Source organism: Gymnoscopelus microlampas (assembly GCF_963454915.1).
Source record: "Gymnoscopelus microlampas genome assembly, chromosome: 16".
In the NCBI taxonomy this organism is placed as follows: domain Eukaryota; kingdom Metazoa; phylum Chordata; class Actinopteri; order Myctophiformes; family Myctophidae; genus Gymnoscopelus; species Gymnoscopelus microlampas.
In genome coordinates this window covers 10,025,241-10,043,926 of record NC_139953.1, presented here as the reverse complement: position 1 = coordinate 10,043,926, position 18,686 = coordinate 10,025,241, and the positions used below count along the sequence as shown (strand labels likewise).

The window sequence follows — 18,686 nt, the reverse complement described above, 5'->3', positions numbered from 1 at the left end:
TTTGAGAACCACTGATTTACATAACAAAGCGACGCGGTCCCTCAGCCGTAATCCGGCGGTTTGTGCCGTTTGTATTGTTCTTACTTTGTTCCTGGGCTTCATGGAATAGAAGATGTTTGGGAGGAGAGTTTCTGGTCCAATAGAACAATAGAAAGTAACCAGGCCCGCCAGGAAGGACCAGAACACCATCAGAATATGAATATACCTGCAAATAAGCATAGAGGACCCAAGTCTGACATCACTGAGACTTTTTAAAGCAATCAATTATATCCCACTTCACTTCAGCTCAAATGGGAACTTTTAGTTTCATTACAATTACTCTTGTTTAACACTTTTTTTTGAAAATAAATAAATAAAAGTTGAAATGAGGTTACTGGGTCATATGGACAGTATCAAAATACCACAAAAATGTTTGACCAAATACCTCCATATCGATATTGTCATAATAATGATATACTACCTGTTAAGTACTACAGTTAGGGTATACCATGGACGTATATTGTTGCTGTCAGATGGAAACCTTGTAAGTCCAAAACCGTTCCTTACTTCCTTTTTTATTATTATTTTAAAAGCGCTTTAAAACTGTGAAAAATAGCCAATCTACAAGCTCACAACGCCTCACATTGCATTTGCAGTAGTAGTTATTTTCACTACTGTGCAACACTCTTGTATGACAAAGTTAGGGTATTAATTTACGAAGAAGAAAAAAAACATACATTAGGAGACACAAAGGAGACTATTTCTGTCTCCTACCGGAACCACTGCCGGTCATCAAATAATTAACTTAGGAATGCGACATTTCGCGAATTTTCGAATCGATAGAAAAAAAGTCATTTTGGGGGTGAACTATCCCTTTAAGGCTGAGCAGTACAGTTATAACATGGAAGTATAGTACCTATCGTCTCTGTCGGGTGGAAAAAACTGTTACTTTTCAGGATTCAAATGAAAAAATATAAAAAGTAGCAGATCTACAAGCTTGTGGATATGCTACTTTTGATGCTTTTGTGTGATGCTGTAGTGTGATCAAGTAGGACATTCATTTACAAAGAGACAGCTTAGCTAACAACACTGTAGTTAGAGGGCAGCGATTCAGTAGTCCCGAGTTGGTGTTGGCCAGACCATTGGTTCTCAAAGTGGGGTCCGGGGACCCCCAGGGGTCCTTGGGGGGATACCATTTTAACCACTTTAACCATATTTTACACGTTGGCTAATCAAAACTAGCAGATCTACAAGCAGCTATTTTTGAGAAATCATAAGGGAACATTTGTAACTGGAACCTTTGCTTCTGGGGGTCTCTGGAACAAAATATTTTGAGATGGGGGTCCGCGGCCAAATACATATCATTTTGGGGTCCTTGACATGAAAAGGTTTGAGAACCACTGGGCTAGAGACCACACCCTCGCATCGCACATAAGATGTTTCTGTCCGACAGCAATGATAACATGCAATGATCAATCATACTTGTTGAGCAGTACAGTCAGGGACAGCATGGACAGCAGCACGAAGCAGAAGAGAGGATATTGGCGGAACATTTCTCTCAGGACGTCCAGCTTCAGTCTCTGCTTCAGATTGTCACAATACGTCTGTACACCGGCCATCATTTCAATGCACTCTGTAGGACAAAATACACATGAAATATGTCTGTATTCCAGCCATCATTTCAATGCACTCTGTAGGACAAAATACACATGAAATATGTCTGTATTCCAGCCATCATTTCAATGCACTCTGTAGGACAAAATACACATGAAATATGTCTGTATTCCAGCCATCATTTCAATGCACTCTGTAGGACAAAATACACATGAAATATGTCTGTATTCCAGCCATCATTTCAATGCACTCTGTAGGACAAAATACACATGAAATATGTCTGTATTCCAGCCATCATTTCAATGCACTCTGTAGGACAAAATACACATGAAATATGTCTGTATTCAAGCCATCATTTCAATGCATAATGTAGGACAAAATACACATGAAATATGTCTGTATTCAAGCCATCATTTCAATGCATACTGTAGGACAAAATACACATGAAATATGTCTGTATTCAAGCCATCATTTCAATGCATACTGTAGGACAAAATACACATGAAATATGTCTGTATTCAAGCCATCATTTCAATGCATACCGTAGGACAAAATACACATGAAATATGTCTGTATTCCGGTCATCATAGGACCACAATGGAAACAAGCCCTTAGGACTTTTTGAGTTATATTTTTAGCATTATTGTATAATTGTACCTCTGTATTATTTTGCAAACTGTTAATAAAGTATTCAATCAATTTCAATGTACTCCAGCCATAATTTCAATACATGCTGTTAGAACAGAATACACATGAATCAACCACATAATCCCTATGGTCCCATGTGTACAATCTCAGAGTTACAGACGTGTAGGGGTCAATTTGGTTCCTAACTATTAATCATTTAGCTGCATGGGGACCCCCTGGATCCCCCGGCCTCAAGGACCCCTGGGGGTCCCCGGAACAAACATTGAGAACCAGTGAACTATAGTTAATTCAATTAGGTTATTAATAAAAAAGTTACTTAAATTAAGGGTTCCCAAGGCTCTATGCTTGTCCACTAGTATACTACACACCATCTCTTTGAAATAAACAGTGGTGTAAAGTAACTAAGTACATTTACTTAAGTACTGTACTTAAGTACACTTTTGAGGATTTTTTACTTTACTGGAGTATTTCCAATGTTCAATAATGTTGCTTCTACTCCACTAAATCTCAGAGACAAATAGTGTACTTTTAATCCACTACAATTATTTCAAAACTTGAGTTACTTTGCAGATTGTGAATATTATTACAAAACATACTTTAACCACTCCAGCCCTATATACATTTCGGCCATTAGAAGAATAGGATATGTGTTAGGATATGCTTGTATGAACTTCCATTTTTGGCAGAATGCTCGCTTGTTTTCGCGTGTTTTCGCTTGTTTTGGTCAGAATAAGGACAATATATTGAGTCCATGTGGTTACAAAGCTGTTGTGTTCATAACTAACTAAACGTGTTGTAAATCACAAATCGTCCCTCAACAATAAGCTTTAAGTTGGTGAGTTATAAGGTAGCTCGGCTAGTAGACGACAACAAGTAAACATGGTTCATAAACTTACTGTGCTCGAAGGCATTTGATTGTAGCTCTTTTTCATATAAAACACATATTATCCGCGTGCGTGCATCTCTATTTTGTCATCTCCGTTCTCTACACTTCCCCCGAGGAATATCCACATTTAAAAAATCTCCTTTTTGAGGCTACATTTATAGTTTTTAGTTAACGCTTATGTTTTCCTTCTGACGGATCATGGAATGTTTCGCTATAATCCTAACGATGTCACTCCCGTCCGTCACCGCGAGATGTGCGTCCACCAGTGTTGTTGCCAGTTTTGCGGGAGAAACAAGCAGCAACCTAATCTCGCGTCACCAGTCTTTCCACCTCGGATTTCTCAAACTTTTACATTTCAAGGACCGACCTACCCTTAACTTCTTTGACAGTGTACAAATGGAACCAAATGGACCCGTTAGGGTACATTTGTACCCTAACCCCCAGGGGTCCTTGAGGGAGTTCCAGGGGGTCCCCAGCTTAATGATAATTTATCAACCAAATTGACCCTCAGAGAGTGTACAAATGGAACCAAATGGACCATAACGGGTCCAACTCAGAGAGTGTACAAATGGAACCAAGTACACTATCTGAGTTACTAAGTTCTAAGTTAAATTAACATTGATTTTACAAAATAAATTGGGGTCCCCGAAATTAAAATAGTGGAAAATCACTGCTAGAGCCGTACAAATCTTCTCTTATTGGGGATCCTTGGCTTATCTTTTCAAATGGGGGTCCGCGGGCTGACCAATTATTTGTTTAACGACATTGAGACAAGCACAGGTAAGCACAGGTGATTGTTTCGCGCAATCAATTCTCAACCTGTTGTTTTGGGGTGCGCTGGTTTCAGCACACCCCAACCCCTCTTGTGTGTTGGCTGGTGAGGCGCGTCCTCGCGAGACCTGATAGAATGGGTTTCATTCGGTTTCATTGCGCGCATACTGGTTGCACGCATACTGGTTCTTATCAGTGTGACGTCGTCTGTTAGGTCCTTGACATGAAAAGTTTGAGAACCACTGCCCCATTGCCATCTATTAGAGAGTTGCGCCAACTCCGTTCACTTCTTCGGGCCAGGTCTTCTACATACACATAGTTCATGGAATGCATTGAAGTCGACGGCTCCTTGTCACTATTTCCAGCTACATAAACCACGTGACCGACGCTGTTTCTGACCCCTCATTGGCGCAACTCTCTAATAGAAGGCTCTGCACTGCCCTAGGAAACTTGTGGATACTGTCAGGGTTAGACTTGTACGGGTCAATTTAGAACCCCCTAAAAAATGTTTTTAAAAAATAACGTAGCCTGCTGAAACATGACTCTCATACGATGTTATTAACCTATCTCTGGGACTGTCCGTGACCCCCCCCCCCCCCCAATATACTCTGTAAAATCTTCAGTTTGTCATAGTACAAATTTAAAAAAAGAGTTCAATTTGTACCTGTTATGGTTTCAGCGTGTGTCCAGCCAGGCTTTTTAGATTGTTGCTTCATGTTTATACTCCAAACCAGTGGTGGAAAAAGTACTCACATTTTTTTTCTGAAGTAAAAGTATCAATACTCAATACTCTGTTGCAAGTAAAAGTACGGAATTCAAAATGTACTTGAGTAAAAGTACAAAAGTATTGGCATCAAAATGTACTTTAAAGTACCAAAAGTAAAATTAATCATTATTCAGAATGTCCCATTTCCAAGTTTTCAAATCTACGGCACACATTTATGGGACATCTTGTTGTTAAAATGTTTCAAAAATATGATGTTTTTCTCCTCCAAAGTAGCTTGTAGTTGTGAGCTTGCGGTTTTCAAATAGCCTATATGTATATAGGTGGTTAAACTGATGTTGACGGCATGTTAGCACATTTTTCTGGGGAACCCTTGGAATCCCTGGGGACCCAGACCCCACTTTGAACCACTGCCATATACAGTACATATAATATACACAACCAATAGCTACCATGTCTGTTGGAACAACTGTACACTTACCAAAAGGTCAATAAAAATTGTATTGTAATAGAGGGGGGGAAATGTTATTGTCACCATGTATTAATGGCTAGGTACACAGATCCTCCAGGTTTTTTGACAAGTAGGGTCTAAATAATGTTATTTGTGGGTGTATTTTATCATGCTATGTCTGTCAGTTCAGAGCCAGTAAGACAGTGGTTCCCCAAAGAAAGCCGATCAACAAGCTCACAGCACGCCACAATGAGATGTGGTCGTGAGATTGTAGATCTGCTATTTCACTACTTAAACTTTTTTCTTTTCCTTCTTTGATCATTTTTATTAATGAAATTATTTTGCAGAATGTAAAAAAAAAAAAAAATGGGGGGGGGATTATTGAAAATCTTTTGAAATAATTCACAAACAAAATGTAGGTAACAAAAAAGGGACATTTACCAAAAATGGGTCCCCACCCACTGTTTGGGAAAGACTGCTGTAAGGCACCTACAACACCCACAATCAATCTTGTTACCTTTTAACACCCGTCAAAACAGCGCTCTCTGGTCAGATAAACGTCATCATACATTCTATTAACTTTGTTGTTGCCTTTGTAATGAAACACACAACACTGATCAAAGTCAATAACTTTATTAGAAAAATAATTTACACTCGCCTCACTGTACAGTATAAAACAATTTGCAAGAATGCAAACACACTGGTTAGCAATTAACAAAAACAAATAATGTTTTGACTGATAACATCTCTTCAAATGAAATGTGATGATAACACGGAGTGAAAAGTTACAAAACCTACAAAAACTTGTTCAGGTTCTTTTTTTTCTTCTTTTTTTTTTTTACAAACCATGGAGAGAGGACAAAATGTGACAACAAAATGTGAACTGGATCACTGGTTCTCAATGTGGGGTCTGGGGATCCCTGTGGTGTCCTTGAGTGGATTCCAGAGTTCCCCCCATGCTAAATGGTTAGGAACCAAATAGACCCTTATAGGTCTGTAACTCGTGGAGTGAACACTCTCAAGAGTTCAACTAAAAACCAGTGCCGCAGAAATGCTCAACATGACGCAGATAGGCAGACCCTGTCAAAATCTTGACAAATACGCAGGGAGCCTACAAGATTGAAAAGCAATCCTACTTTTCCTGTCACACCATGATTTCCTTTGACTAAATCAGAAGTTGTGTCTCGTTCTGCGTTAGTAATGTGATCAAGGATTCTATCCTAGTTGTATCCCCCAATTGAATGAAAACGTCATCCGTGCAAAAACAATATGCACGTTTTCACGTCTGTTGCCTTCAAGGCATCAGACTACCCTCTTCGCCCAGATCTTAACCCATTAAGACCGGGAACGCATCTGTCACTTTCTTTGGCTATTCAAAAATAGCAGATCCACAAGCTCGTAGCGCGGCACTCTGCTATTTTTGAAAAATCGTGAGAATGTGTGCAAATCTTTTAATATATATATTTTTTAAAGCGAACATTTGTAACTCAAATATTCGCTTCACGTGAGTCCCTGGAACAAAATATTTTGAGATGGGGGTCCGCGGCCAAATACGTCTAAGTCTGGGGTTAGAATCAGTCTCAGGTCTTAATGGGTTAATTGTTACTGTATTTGTAAAGATTTTTGGCTGGTGCACAATGCGCCAACAGATGAACATCTCTGTAAGCGGTTATATATTACTTCATAGAACTGAAAGTTATTACTTACAACTACTCAGTACAATATATTAAATGTAAAGTAGGTCAATGCCTACGTAAAATGTTTACCAAATTGGGGCTCAACTTCTTTTTCCAAAATTTCCAACACTTAACAATATTTTTCCAGGCTTCCACAAACCTGTGTAGGAATCCACAGTAGTTGGCATTGCATTTCATCCATCATGTTATTCATGATAAAGGGACACGTATATAAAGTAAGCGGACAGTTCAAATACAATTTAGCACATCCTTCCAATGATGGGTACGAAAAAACAAACAAATTAAGACTCGTTTTCCCCATAATGGAAAGAGCAAGGAAGACTGATGCCTCTACTGAGGTGAATATTTTCTGACAAGTCAACAATGCATTGTTAAAAAAAAGGTCACATTTCCCCACTAAAACTATTGTACAACCCAGCAAAACTATATGATCACATGGTTCAGACAGCGAGGAGGACTTGTTTTATTCAAGCTCATTTCATGAGATGAAGCTTACACGATGTCTATGGCTGCTGGTGCTTGTAGAGTCAAGAGCCAAGCAGCGCACATACACCTAATATCTATCAGTCAAGTGCTCTGTTGTTGCATGTGCATATCTCTGAAGAGAGGAGTTCAGACACAGGCAGGCAATTCCTCTTAGACCCAGGTAGTACACCAAACCCTTTATCTATTTGACAAAGTCCTTAAAAGAACAATTCATTCTCCTGGAATGCCCAACTGGAAGAAAGGAAAAAAAAACACCAGGTAACCACAAGTTACACCGTAAACCAGTTAGTTCTCAACTGGTGTCTCACAACCACGGTGAGATCAGGAGCAAATATTTGTTATAATACAAATACATGTATTTCTATTTGAGTTTGTTTCTGCAAATCTGCCAGAACATCTCATGACCCACTTTTGAGTCCTGACCTGACCCACTACTTGAGAAGCATTGCCCTAAATTGCTGACATTCTTTTCTTAAGCCCAGCAACCCTATAAAACAAATTAAAAAATAATCACATTTAATCCATTAAGATGCAATTACAGACCCCCATTAAGATGCAATTACAGACACCCCCCATCAATTAATTTATCAAGCTCATCTGAGCCACAGCAAACGCAGACCAAAAAAAAAAAGGTGCAAAAAGGGGACATTATATTTCCAGTCAAGCTTTCTATAATTTCTTATTTACGTCTTGTATCAGACGAGGGGACACAGAGGGAGATCGGGGCAGTGTCTTTACTATGTAAAAGGAATTTCTGTAAGGAAGCAGCTTCAAATTTTATTCTTGCTCTTCTATTCTTGTTATCTTCATGTGAATGTGATAATATGTTATGTTTGGGCTCCTTATAAGGCGGTGATATGACCCGACAGTATTGTCAGTCATTTGTAAATACCATTGGACCATTCAGTCAAGTCTGTCAGTCAGGTGGACCTTACCATTCCATCCAATCCTTTGGCAGCTTTGCAGTGTGTAAGCCCCATATACTGGCCAGTCTCTTCATAGTGACACTTCAGCACCAGCCTCTCCCCCTTTTCCCTGCTAGTCAGGTAACAAAAGGAGCCAGTTAGAGAATAGAACAGGAAGGGACAAATGACATCTACACACTTCTACTGGTCTCTCTCTCTCTCTCTCTCTCACGCGCACAGAACCACAGACAGACAATACGATGCATTAACTGTAGAGAAAAGCCTGTCGAATAAAAAGGTAAAAAGAAAATATGCGTTACATCAGAAGCCAAAGATACTGAAGCATTCTCGGGGACTTCCACGACCTACAACTTCACACATGCACATCACAATGCCTTTAAAGACAAGGCCAAGAAAGAGCAATGAAATGCCTTGCTGCTTTTTTTTAAGGCGGTAATAGAGCAGTGATTGAACATTGGGGTAAGGGTGGGGGGAGTGAGATGTTAAAAGCAGCCATTTTTGCTACCAAAGCAACAAAAAAAAGTGTTTTTTACAAGAAGCACAACAAGCAAACATGCACTTCAATTACTTTCCCACCATTGCACAGTAATTAAAACTTAGGATAAAACATGCAAAGATTAGTATCCAGGCCTTCAACAGTTAGATAGATCCTTCTGGGTCAAAACAAACTTAATTTTAAATCTGGATCAAATTGTGCTTTTCAGTAGGGAATGTCAATAAAAAGGAAAAGTATGGAGGCTCTCCTAATTTCTCTTCTCCTAACATAACAAAGCATTTAATTTGGAATACCAATTTGTGAAAACTAATCTCACCAAGTATGGTTTTTTTTGGGGACATGAGAGAAACTCAAAGGATGGAATATGTAACTAAACATACATAAAAGCACTCTTGAGATGCCAACTATATTAGGTGAACTGGAAATTTGATGGCATGCAAGGTGACATTTGTAACATGTGGCCAACATTATGCCGGCAAACCTTTGGTCCTTTTTCCTTCCACAAGGAGCCTTTAGAAATTTTGAAGACGAAATTTGAAGAGAAGAATTTGCCGAAACATGAATTTGCAACACAATTTGAGTTTTTTTGTACACGTGTGCGTGTAATGTTTATTAGAGCAGACAAACAGCAAAAGGATACAAGCCAAAAGGTCAAGCCAAAAAATAGGACTGCTGAGGTCCTTTTTTTTTTCTTCAATAACAAGACACGCATTTACTTTGACAATACAAATTGTAGATTCATTTGTTTTAAATACATGTTTAGGAGACATTAAGCTTTGCTGCTGTAGGCTACTTAAAACATGATAACCATAATTACTATAAAACATACATAAAGCTATAAGCCAAATAGACAGCTCCAGCACATGACTGCAATCTAATTATTTTTTTTTCTTCAAACTTTGTTATGGAAAACTTATCGACCAGCTTAAAAAACAAACAAAAAAGGAATAAAATAAAATAAAACCAGTTCGCCAGAAGCAGGTGGGAGTGTGAGCTACTTGTTTTGAGTCCAAGCGGATTAAAATATGTACAAAAAGATACCTTGCCAGATGTCACCAATTTTTTTTGGGGAGGAGAAACAATACAAAAACAAAAACAGAAACAGGCAACCGTATGGAATTTTTAGGGCCCGATCAGATCAAAGTCTCTAGAAAAAATGGTTTTGTTGTCGTTTTATCAAAAAGCCCTATTTTGCACCACTCTACTTCCACTGTTGCCCAAAAGAATCCTGATAGAATTCCTGGTTGTCAGATTTGTAACCATAGTTACCAGAATGATCGCCACCCAGCGGCTGCTGAGCAATGGGTTGCGAGCCCCAGTTCTGACTATTGGTCTGCCGGCGTTTGGAATCGGGCTGGCTGTACCCATCGGCTTTGCGCTTCCCTCCTACATTTCCACCGCGGCCACCACCCCGAGCACCACGTACCCCGCCGCGGCCTCCGCCTCCTCCTGCTCTCATCGGCACGCCTCCTCTGCCTCCTCCCCTCACTCCTCGGCTGGGTCCGCCGGGACCACCTCCTCCTCGTTGGGAGTAGCCGCCGCGACCACGAGGGGGGCCGCTCGGTCCGCGTGCCCTCCCGCCAGGCGAGGACCCTCCACGTGGGCCCCCTCTGCCTCCGCCCCCACGCCCCCGGCTGGGGACCTGGAAGTCATCGTAGCCGTAGTAGGGGTCTTCGTAGCCGCCGCGGTAGTTCTGGTAGTCATAGCCGTAGTAGTCATAGTAGTCGTCGTAGCCGTAGTAGTCGGGCGCGTAGGCGGCGTAGCTGCCTCCCCGGCCACCGGCGCCTCGGCCACGGCCCCTCGCAGGAGGTGGCATGGGTGGAGGAGGCCCGTAGTAGTAATAGTCATCATACCTGTGGTGAGATATTACACAGTACAGTTACAACTCTGAATGCAAAGTCTTAACCACTTTCAACCTGCCTTGAACCACTTTCAAACCGGCATCATTATAGGCCTAACTCTTCTTACGCTTTGAAAAGCCAAAATTGCAGATCTACAAGCTCAAAACGCATCATGACACGTTGTGAGTGTGTAGATCGGCTATTTTCTCATTCAACAAAGTATAAAGGGCTCAAGTGTTTTTTCAAAAGTGACAATAAAGCAAATTCATGAATATAATTTAACAGAAAATGTCATGGAAAAGGGAAAAGAAATGAAAACGTGCATGATCTTTCTTACATTTGTGTTTTGGCTGCTTGTCTCTGGGCCTTGCGTTCTTTCCTTTTTTGATCAGGCGGCTTAGCAAATACAATCTCAATGCACTCTCCCTCCAGTTCCTTCCCATTCATCTCGTCCAACGCCTAAGAAGAAGAAATATTGAACATTAATATAAATATTTTATAGGCAACCCAGAGGTGTGCATAGTTTAGCTGCAAGGCTGTGTTTCAAGCCAAGTGAAGACATGAATAGTAGGTCTGACACATGAAAGTCAAAGATTTTTAATAATTTGTCAGAGAACCATCAGTCAACTGAGATTCTTTGACTCGAGCAGTCTTTCCCCATAAAAGATTATGCCAGACAAATCCCCACACAGGCTAAAGATCGAAGCAGCCAACTGGCATATTGAATATTCAGTTGTTTTAACAGATTTTAATTTTGACAATGTTAACTTGGTCTATACCAGCACTGAAACACAGGCCAATATGCTATTTTCAGAGTGTTATATATAACTTACTATACTTATATGCTAATACTTTATATATAAAACAAATTGTAATATTCAACTGCTGAATCCAATTAGATAAAATAAAGTTCTTAGTGGGGCACAGTCCTAACGTATACACAGACAGACAAAGAGACAGCCTCATTACAATAGTTCCACTCCTGCTTTGTGCAGGTCACCAAATAGATGCCACAGTTTTAATTTACCATTTTATTTATTTGTGTCCACACAAACTGTGTTAATGTTCATGTTTCCATACATTGCTGAACTGCTACAGAACCGCACCTTGACTGCACCATCTCTCTCTTCAAAGTGGATGAAGGCGTAATCCTTCAGCTTTTTCACCCGCTCCAGTTTGCCGAACTCGCCAAAGGATTTTTCCAAAATTTCTTCTGTGACGCCATTTGCAAGATTTCGCACAAATAAAACCTTGACCTGTGGATTGGACAGCGAAACGAATAATTAAACACTTTCTGCTGCATATAAAGCGTCCTTTTATTTAGTCAAGTCAGTGATTTAATCAGCCTCACAAAGTTTTAGCGGGTCACGCCTGGTCAACAAAAAAATGATCAGCTCATTACCTAAAAAACAATTAAAATCCCTCCCATTTTTTTGTGACATTTTAAACCAGTTCTTCTCAAACCAATGAATTTCCCTCTGACCTACCTTTGACATCACATCGGGGTCAGGGTCTTCGATGGGGTCAGCCCATTCCACCGTCACCACGTTACCCCAAACTTTAACCTTGCCACTCATCAGCCGGCGTCGAGCTTGAGCTGCTGTTTTATGGTCTTCATACTCTAGGAAACAGAACCCCCTGTTCTTCTTCTTGTCATCCGGTTGGTGGTAGAGTATGACATCAGTGAGACCCTCTGTGTTTAAGAAAGGGTGGGGAGGGGCAAGCATTTGTTACAAATAGTTTTTTCACAATATTGTTTAGTCAAGTAAAGCCTGATTCAACCTTCGTCCTGTGACAGTGTGCAATAGCAGACCTACAAGCTTACAAAGCGTCGCAGATGCGAAGCACTGTGAGCTTGTAGGTCGGCCGTTCTCAACCCGCGACACCATCGTGCGACAGAGCAGAAATGACTTGTAACTGAGTTTGAGGGAGTCTGTAACAATTATAAAACTATATATAATTAACAGGAATAGGAGTACACAAAAATATACACACAAATCTATGTAAGTCAACTAAAGGTTGTTAGTTGTTATCATAGTTTCATTACACTTCCATTTTACTAGCGGAAAGATGACTCACCTGTGACTTTACTAAACTCTTCAACAATCTGTTCCTTTGTTTTACTTTTGGGGATGGAACCCACAAAAAGCCGGTTATTGGCTACAGATATGCACACTCCAATGTGCTTGCCGGGGCGAATTTCGTGGTTATTACACTGTGGAATGAACAAAAACAGGTAACCACTTTTAACCTGCTGTTCCTATTTTGGAAATGTCAGGGGGGTGGGGGTCAAAAATAGAAGATAGACTACAAGCTCACAACGTTTCAAAACACACAGTGAGCTTGTAGCTGTGCCACTTTTGCTATTTTTGAAAAAGGGCTAAAGTGGTTAATGAGAAAGTATGAATGTATGCAAGTCATACAAATACAAACTGATTACGGCATTGTTCTTCATCTCTAGAAAGGTGGTTGATTAACTATGATGGCTGTATTGACATTTCATTTGAAACTTACAATTTGTCACGTTACTTCACTCCTATTCCTTTATGATTTACCCATCAATGTGTCACCTGCCTGTAAGGCTGTCCTGAAGAAGAATTTTATGATCAGCTAATTCTAATCCTTATCCAGGGCACGTTAGCTAAGTGAGGATGCCCCACTACTCTGCAATCAGTTGCATACATTTATAGATGGGAACTGAAAAATACAGTTCTCTACTGTTGGCCGCTGAAAAGAAAATAGCAGATCTACAAGCTCACGAATCATGACTTGCTATGAGCTTGCAGATATGCTACTTTTACTATTCTTCTTACAACCAATTATATAGGGCTTAAGTGGCAAACCGTCTTGATAACCTATGCTTTTTTTTCCTCCTGGGTAAAATAAACACTCACCAATTTGACAGCCTCCTGGGCCGCTTCTTTTGTGCAAAAAGTGACAAAGGCGTAGCCCCTGTTCAAACCACTGAGAGGGTCCATCATTAGCCTCAGGTCCCAGATGGGACCTGCCTTCTCAAACAGGGGCACCAGCTCATCTTCAAACAGGTCACGAGGAATCTTGCCAACAAAAATCTGAGGAGAAATGTGTACTCAGTCATAAATAAATAACTAGTGACATTTACCAATCTTGTTCATTTCAGGACATAAAACTAATATTCAAATGAATCATTCCATGTGGGTTTACATCATTTCATCCCATCTGTGCTGTGCAAACGAACTTTGCCTAAAATAGCTACTTTTAACAACTTGTAGGGGTGTCTGTCAGCATTTAAACAAATGCAAGTAACCAGGCAACTAGCCATCCAACTGGTCTGGCTACTAAGAAATTACTACTTTTAATGCTTCTGGTGATATTAAGGCAATGCTTTAACAAATGCAAATGAACAAATGAAATACAGCAACAAAACGTGGTTATTTGTTCAGGCTTTCCGCGGTTTGCGGTCCGGTTGACCAGATTTAGCCAGACAATTAAGAACAGGCATTTAAAGCCTGAAGCAAAAGGTTGTACTTGTTAGGGTCAAGTTGTGACTAGGACTAATGAAGTGTGGCATCATCTTGTAAGTCTAATTGGAAAACATGTTCCCTTCATTTTTTTATGTCAATGGCAGAAAGGACACCGAATTAATGAGGTGCTGTTTGGCTATGGGAAAAAAACATTCAATGGAATAGCCATAAAAATAAAGTGGAGCTGGTACCTCTGTTCCGATGGTGGGCTGAGCGCCTGTGTACACAGACTCCGGTGGAGGGCCGCCATACTTCCTCTGTCCTGTCGTGACATCTAGTGTGTAGTTGGTTCGATCTAGGAGCTCTTTGATTTTACTCTCGTCTGGTCCCTTAGTGGAATCTGAAACTTTGGTCCCTTGTTTCTCCCTCTGTCTGTAAGTCTTCATTACTCCACAGAGAAAAGCACTTTTGTTCTGTAGGAGAAAGCATGGATATCCAACATGGGTTAACAACAGTGTTTAGTGCTCATCACATCCTTCTCACATCTGAACCCTTCTTTTCTCCTTTTTCTTATTGTTAACAGCCTGCGTAAAATCCTAGACCGAAAAATGCATTTCTCCTACTTATGAGTAAGATCCATCTTGCCAAACCAAATACAGCTGATATCTGGAAGTCATTGTTTGTACAAAAATGGTTCAAACAAGTCCCAGAGCCAAACTGGTGTGCTTTGGTCAGCACAATTCATCATTGCATTCAACTTGGGCAAATAAGGCAATGTCCAAGCTAATTGCAATGATGAATTATATTGACAATACCAACAGTATGGCTCAGGGACTAGTTTTAACCGTTTTTCATACAACAATGGAGTTACGTGAATACTGTGGGATATGAGCCGTTTGTTTTGTCGAGATTGACCATTCTTGGTCTTAGACATTTTATAGGTAATGTTGCCAATAGGCCAAATTAAATGACACATGGCCAAATCCTTTCAGATGTTGACCCAGGAGAGAAAAGTTTCATGTTATAATATGTAACAAACATTCACAATTGGGTGAATTTGTAAACGACATGTTCAAAAACTGTGCATGACACATCACTACCCATTACTAACATGTTACTTGATAAATATCCATTAGACCATTTATATTTTTAACAATTTCACACCTCTAAATACAAGCATGTGATCCAACTAGTGGTAACTCCATGACCAACTTACTTGCACGTGTGACAGGTCACTCTCTTTGAATTGAACCAAGACTTGTAGAGCTCCCTCCTCGTTGAATTCTTTCAAAGCTTCAATCGCCCTCTCATCTAGGTCACTATGTGCTACCAGTCCTAGGGATAGAATGTGAAACAGTAAGCATAAATACACAACTCTACAAGACCAATGGGGGACTAATACATGCTTTTATTACATGACCATGGCAGAGAGACAATCTAATGATGATGCTTTGCATATTGGCTTTAATTTAATTATAAGATAATTTTATAATTATAATTTGTCAAAATCTATATCTTTGTCCACAAGAACAACATTTGGATGGAATATTACCTAACTGTATAGTACTGAAATCCTGATTGAACTCCAAGCCAATTATTGATTTAATCTGTGCTACTATTCCTATCCGACTAGGGTTGAATTACAGCACGGTGCAAAAAGAAGTGAAAGTGATCATCCAGTGTGTTCTCACACTTCCTACAGCAGTGACCGCATCCTGGTTTACCACCTTCACTAATCTGCCAATACATTTTTAATTTTTGGAGCATCTAAAGTTCTTATACAAAATGTAAAGTCTATTACCTATTGCACGTATGCCTGCTATTATACACATATATACACCATTCTTAACATACTTGGGCAAAAGTAAAGAAGACTGCACATGCATACAAGTTAGATTAGCTAGGTCTGCTTTGAAAAGTACCCATGACAAAAACCTGAGTAAGGGGGTGTACTATTAATCCTTGGTTTTGAAATGAGGCTTCACCATTCATTTGTAATATCCTCCAGACTATTCATACTCCCACAATTAACAATCTTTCTAATATTTTTCTTTACAGAATATTGTGATAAATTGCTGGTTTGCCATTGAATCCCACCGCTAGTGAGAAATAAAACCCTGATGGAAATCAGCAGTGGTGTACAGACAGTGTTACCACTAAAAGCCCATAATGTTGAATACCAATAACATCAGTTTGCACAGCAGAAACTGATGTTTGACCCCAAACCTAAAATGCATTAAACTAAGCCACTTGAGCATACTTGGAGCTAGCCGTGCACATTGCAGTCTAGTCCTGTTTAACAAGTTCCTACCATCTGCATCAGTCACACAATCACTTCTATTGTTCTCTACATTCTACTGATCCGGTCTTGATGCCAGCTGGTCTTGTACCAACCCCCTTGAACCCTAATAAAGACAACACCCACCCTTTGACTAAAGTGAAACTAATTCATATGAATGACAATGGCATGCTGCTCCCAACAGTGACCTGATAATTAACGTTAGAAAAGACGGACCACCTTAAAAACTGTGGTGGGTTAATCGCTGCCAGGGGGAGATAATGATCAACATGAAGCTTCAAAGAACAGATGCCATCTGCGAATACAGTAAAGCCCCCGGTGCTTTAAAGAAGCTTTAAACAAAAAGGACTTTACTGTATTTCATCGGTCTATAAGCTGCTATCCGTAACTTTCATGCCCTGCCTGGGAGTGGAAACCATACACGCAAGTTTTCATCGCCAGATGCCAAGAAGGCATCTCTACTTTGGTCAGGGGGGGATATTGCACTACGAGCTTCAGGCTGGGCTACAGGTGAACCAGTAGGTGGCCTACCAGGCACAAAGGTGTACTTTCTCAATGGAAGGGAGAAGGACAACCCCCACCCCTCCCCCAACATGCTAGTTAGCATATTGCATTCACATACTCTACAACAGTGGTTCCCAAATTATTTTGAGGGTCCCCAAATGATTAGCTCAACGTGCAACACTGTTTTCTCACTCAACAGTAAACAAACCAACAAACAGTCATAAGTGTATACAGAGAATCTGCACATTTCTTAAGTTACAATTTACAATTTTGTAATGCCAAATAGTAGGTAAGAAAGAGACAAGCATTGTGAAAATAGTCAATCTACAAGCTCACAACGCCTCACAGTTGTGAGCTTGTAGATCGGCTATTTTCACAACATTTACCTGTGGCTAAATATGCAAACATTTCAAGCACTTGTCCTTAGGGGGGTTCCCAGTTCAAATATGATGATATGGGGTGTGGGTGTGGGGGGGTTGCAGCCTGACAAGTTTGGGAACCCTTGCTCTACAATACAGAGTGGTTAAAGTTCCGGATTGGAGCTTTAACTCTGAGTGACCAAATGGAACCACGTTTCACATAGGATTTTACTGTGCGTGTGTGTTATGGTGCATTGGGACTGATGCATTAGAAACGGATGCCTCTTTACCTGCAACGTAGATCTCGTCTAGCTTCTCAGCGACCTTCTGAGGCAGCCCAGCCTCCAACAGGGTCTCGAAGTGTTCCGATTTCACCACTACGACGGCCTCGGACGTCTCCATCGGTTCCTGTTCCACTTCCTCTGCCTCTGGTGTGCCCCCGTTCCCGTTAACATGATCCGTGGCCATGTCGTCAGACATCTGTGTGTGGAGGATGAGATTAGAAACGAAGATTAGAAGCAAATAAAAAACACAGATTACAGAGCAGAGGGGTCCCACAGCAGATAAACCATGCACACACACCGAGTGTGCAGATTGGCGCCACTGGTCTGATGCAGTCTCTGGTCCAGGATAGTACACATTCAAATACAGTGTCTTTCTAGGTCCGATTGTGTGAAATCTGCAAAAAACGATGATTTGATGACGTTTGCGTGTACAGTGTACTAACTAATCGACCTCATCTCGATTAATGGAGGGATAACGATGATCCGTGCCCACCACCACCACGCCTCTGCATGCTAACCACCGTTACATAGGCTCGTGTGGACGAAACAGGCCCACGTCTTCAGTCGGCGTGCGGAGGAAGCTATTAGCTAACGTCGGCTAACGAGGTTACGAATAATAACACGCAGCCATCACGTCGCCTATACTATGTTAACAATACGAGTCGTGTAAACGTATGTATGTGTGTAAATAACACGCAGGGCGGAACACCGTAACGTTACGACAACAAGGGGAAAGAAAAAAGCGGGACGGTTTTCAAAATGCCGGCTGGACGAGCAAACCCAACAAGCCTTTATGGTCATGCTAACGTTAGCTTAGCTACCGTAGACGCCGTGTAATACACCTCCATCCGTGGCTTTGATGCATTAACCTCCCTCCTTTAAGTGATTTAAAACACTTACCTTGCAAAGATGACTTGATGCACACTCTGCCAATTCGCGTTGTTATGTCCAAGCTGCTTCTAAAAAAACAGGGAGAAAGATGTTGTTCTTCTTAACGCCGGTGGTGTTGCTTTCCTTTTTAGTCCCGGTTGGTAGTTGAGGCAAAATGGCGACGACGTACCGTCGCGAGCGCTTCTCAATGACTGCACGGGGTCTCTGCAGCCGCTGCTCACGGGCTATGCTCAGAGTTGCCAGGTTTTTCTTGCGAGAGAAACAAGCAAAGCGGGTCTATGAAAACAACCCCCGAAAGAAGCGAGCCCTTGGCTTCGCCCTTTAAACATAATCACGTCGGCTATTTGAAAAACATTGGAACGTTTTTTACAAACATTTTAACGACAC

The 18,686-nt window shown here is 40.8% G+C and overlaps 2 protein-coding genes across 5 annotated transcripts in view; both read right to left on the bottom strand.

Moving 5' to 3' along the window:
• LOC311062707 (sorting nexin-14-like) overlaps window positions 1-3,378 on the bottom strand; it is a 45,680-nt gene extending 42,302 nt beyond the window's left edge. For 2 of the 3 annotated variants that reach the window (XM_084081916.1, XM_084081918.1), the window contains exons 1-3: window positions 3,138-3,378; window positions 1,462-1,612; window positions 85-205 (exon numbers count right to left, since the gene is read on the bottom strand). In XM_084081916.1, the coding sequence (XP_083938042.1) occupies window positions 85-205; window positions 1,462-1,601 (261 nt within the window). In that variant the 5' untranslated portion in view covers window positions 1,602-1,612; window positions 3,138-3,378. Of the gene's footprint in view, window positions 1-84; window positions 206-1,461; window positions 1,613-3,133 lie in introns of all 3 variants that reach the window. The other variant, XM_084081917.1, reaches the window with a different exon arrangement.
• Window positions 3,379-5,690: 2,312 nt separating this feature from the next.
• LOC311062575 (heterogeneous nuclear ribonucleoprotein Q-like) lies at window positions 5,691-18,480 on the bottom strand. Of its 2 annotated transcripts, XR_014602513.1 has the most exons (11): window positions 18,309-18,480; window positions 17,415-17,604; window positions 15,179-15,297; window positions 14,214-14,435; window positions 13,414-13,590; window positions 12,599-12,734; window positions 12,007-12,212; window positions 11,626-11,775; window positions 10,857-10,978; window positions 8,192-10,531; window positions 5,691-7,487 (listed from the first exon to the last, which is right to left on the bottom strand). XR_014602513.1 is itself a non-coding variant. In XM_084081715.1 (10 exons), exons 2-10 carry the CDS (start codon window positions 17,602-17,604, stop codon window positions 9,880-9,882), a joined length of 1,974 nt encoding a protein of 657 aa, XP_083937841.1. In that variant the 5' UTR covers window positions 18,309-18,480; the 3' UTR covers window positions 5,691-9,879. The 2 variants fall into 2 exon arrangements, 1 of the variants encoding a protein (XP_083937841.1); XM_084081715.1 differs by having other exon boundaries at window positions 5,691-10,531.
• Between the last annotated feature and the right edge of the window lie 206 nt (window positions 18,481-18,686).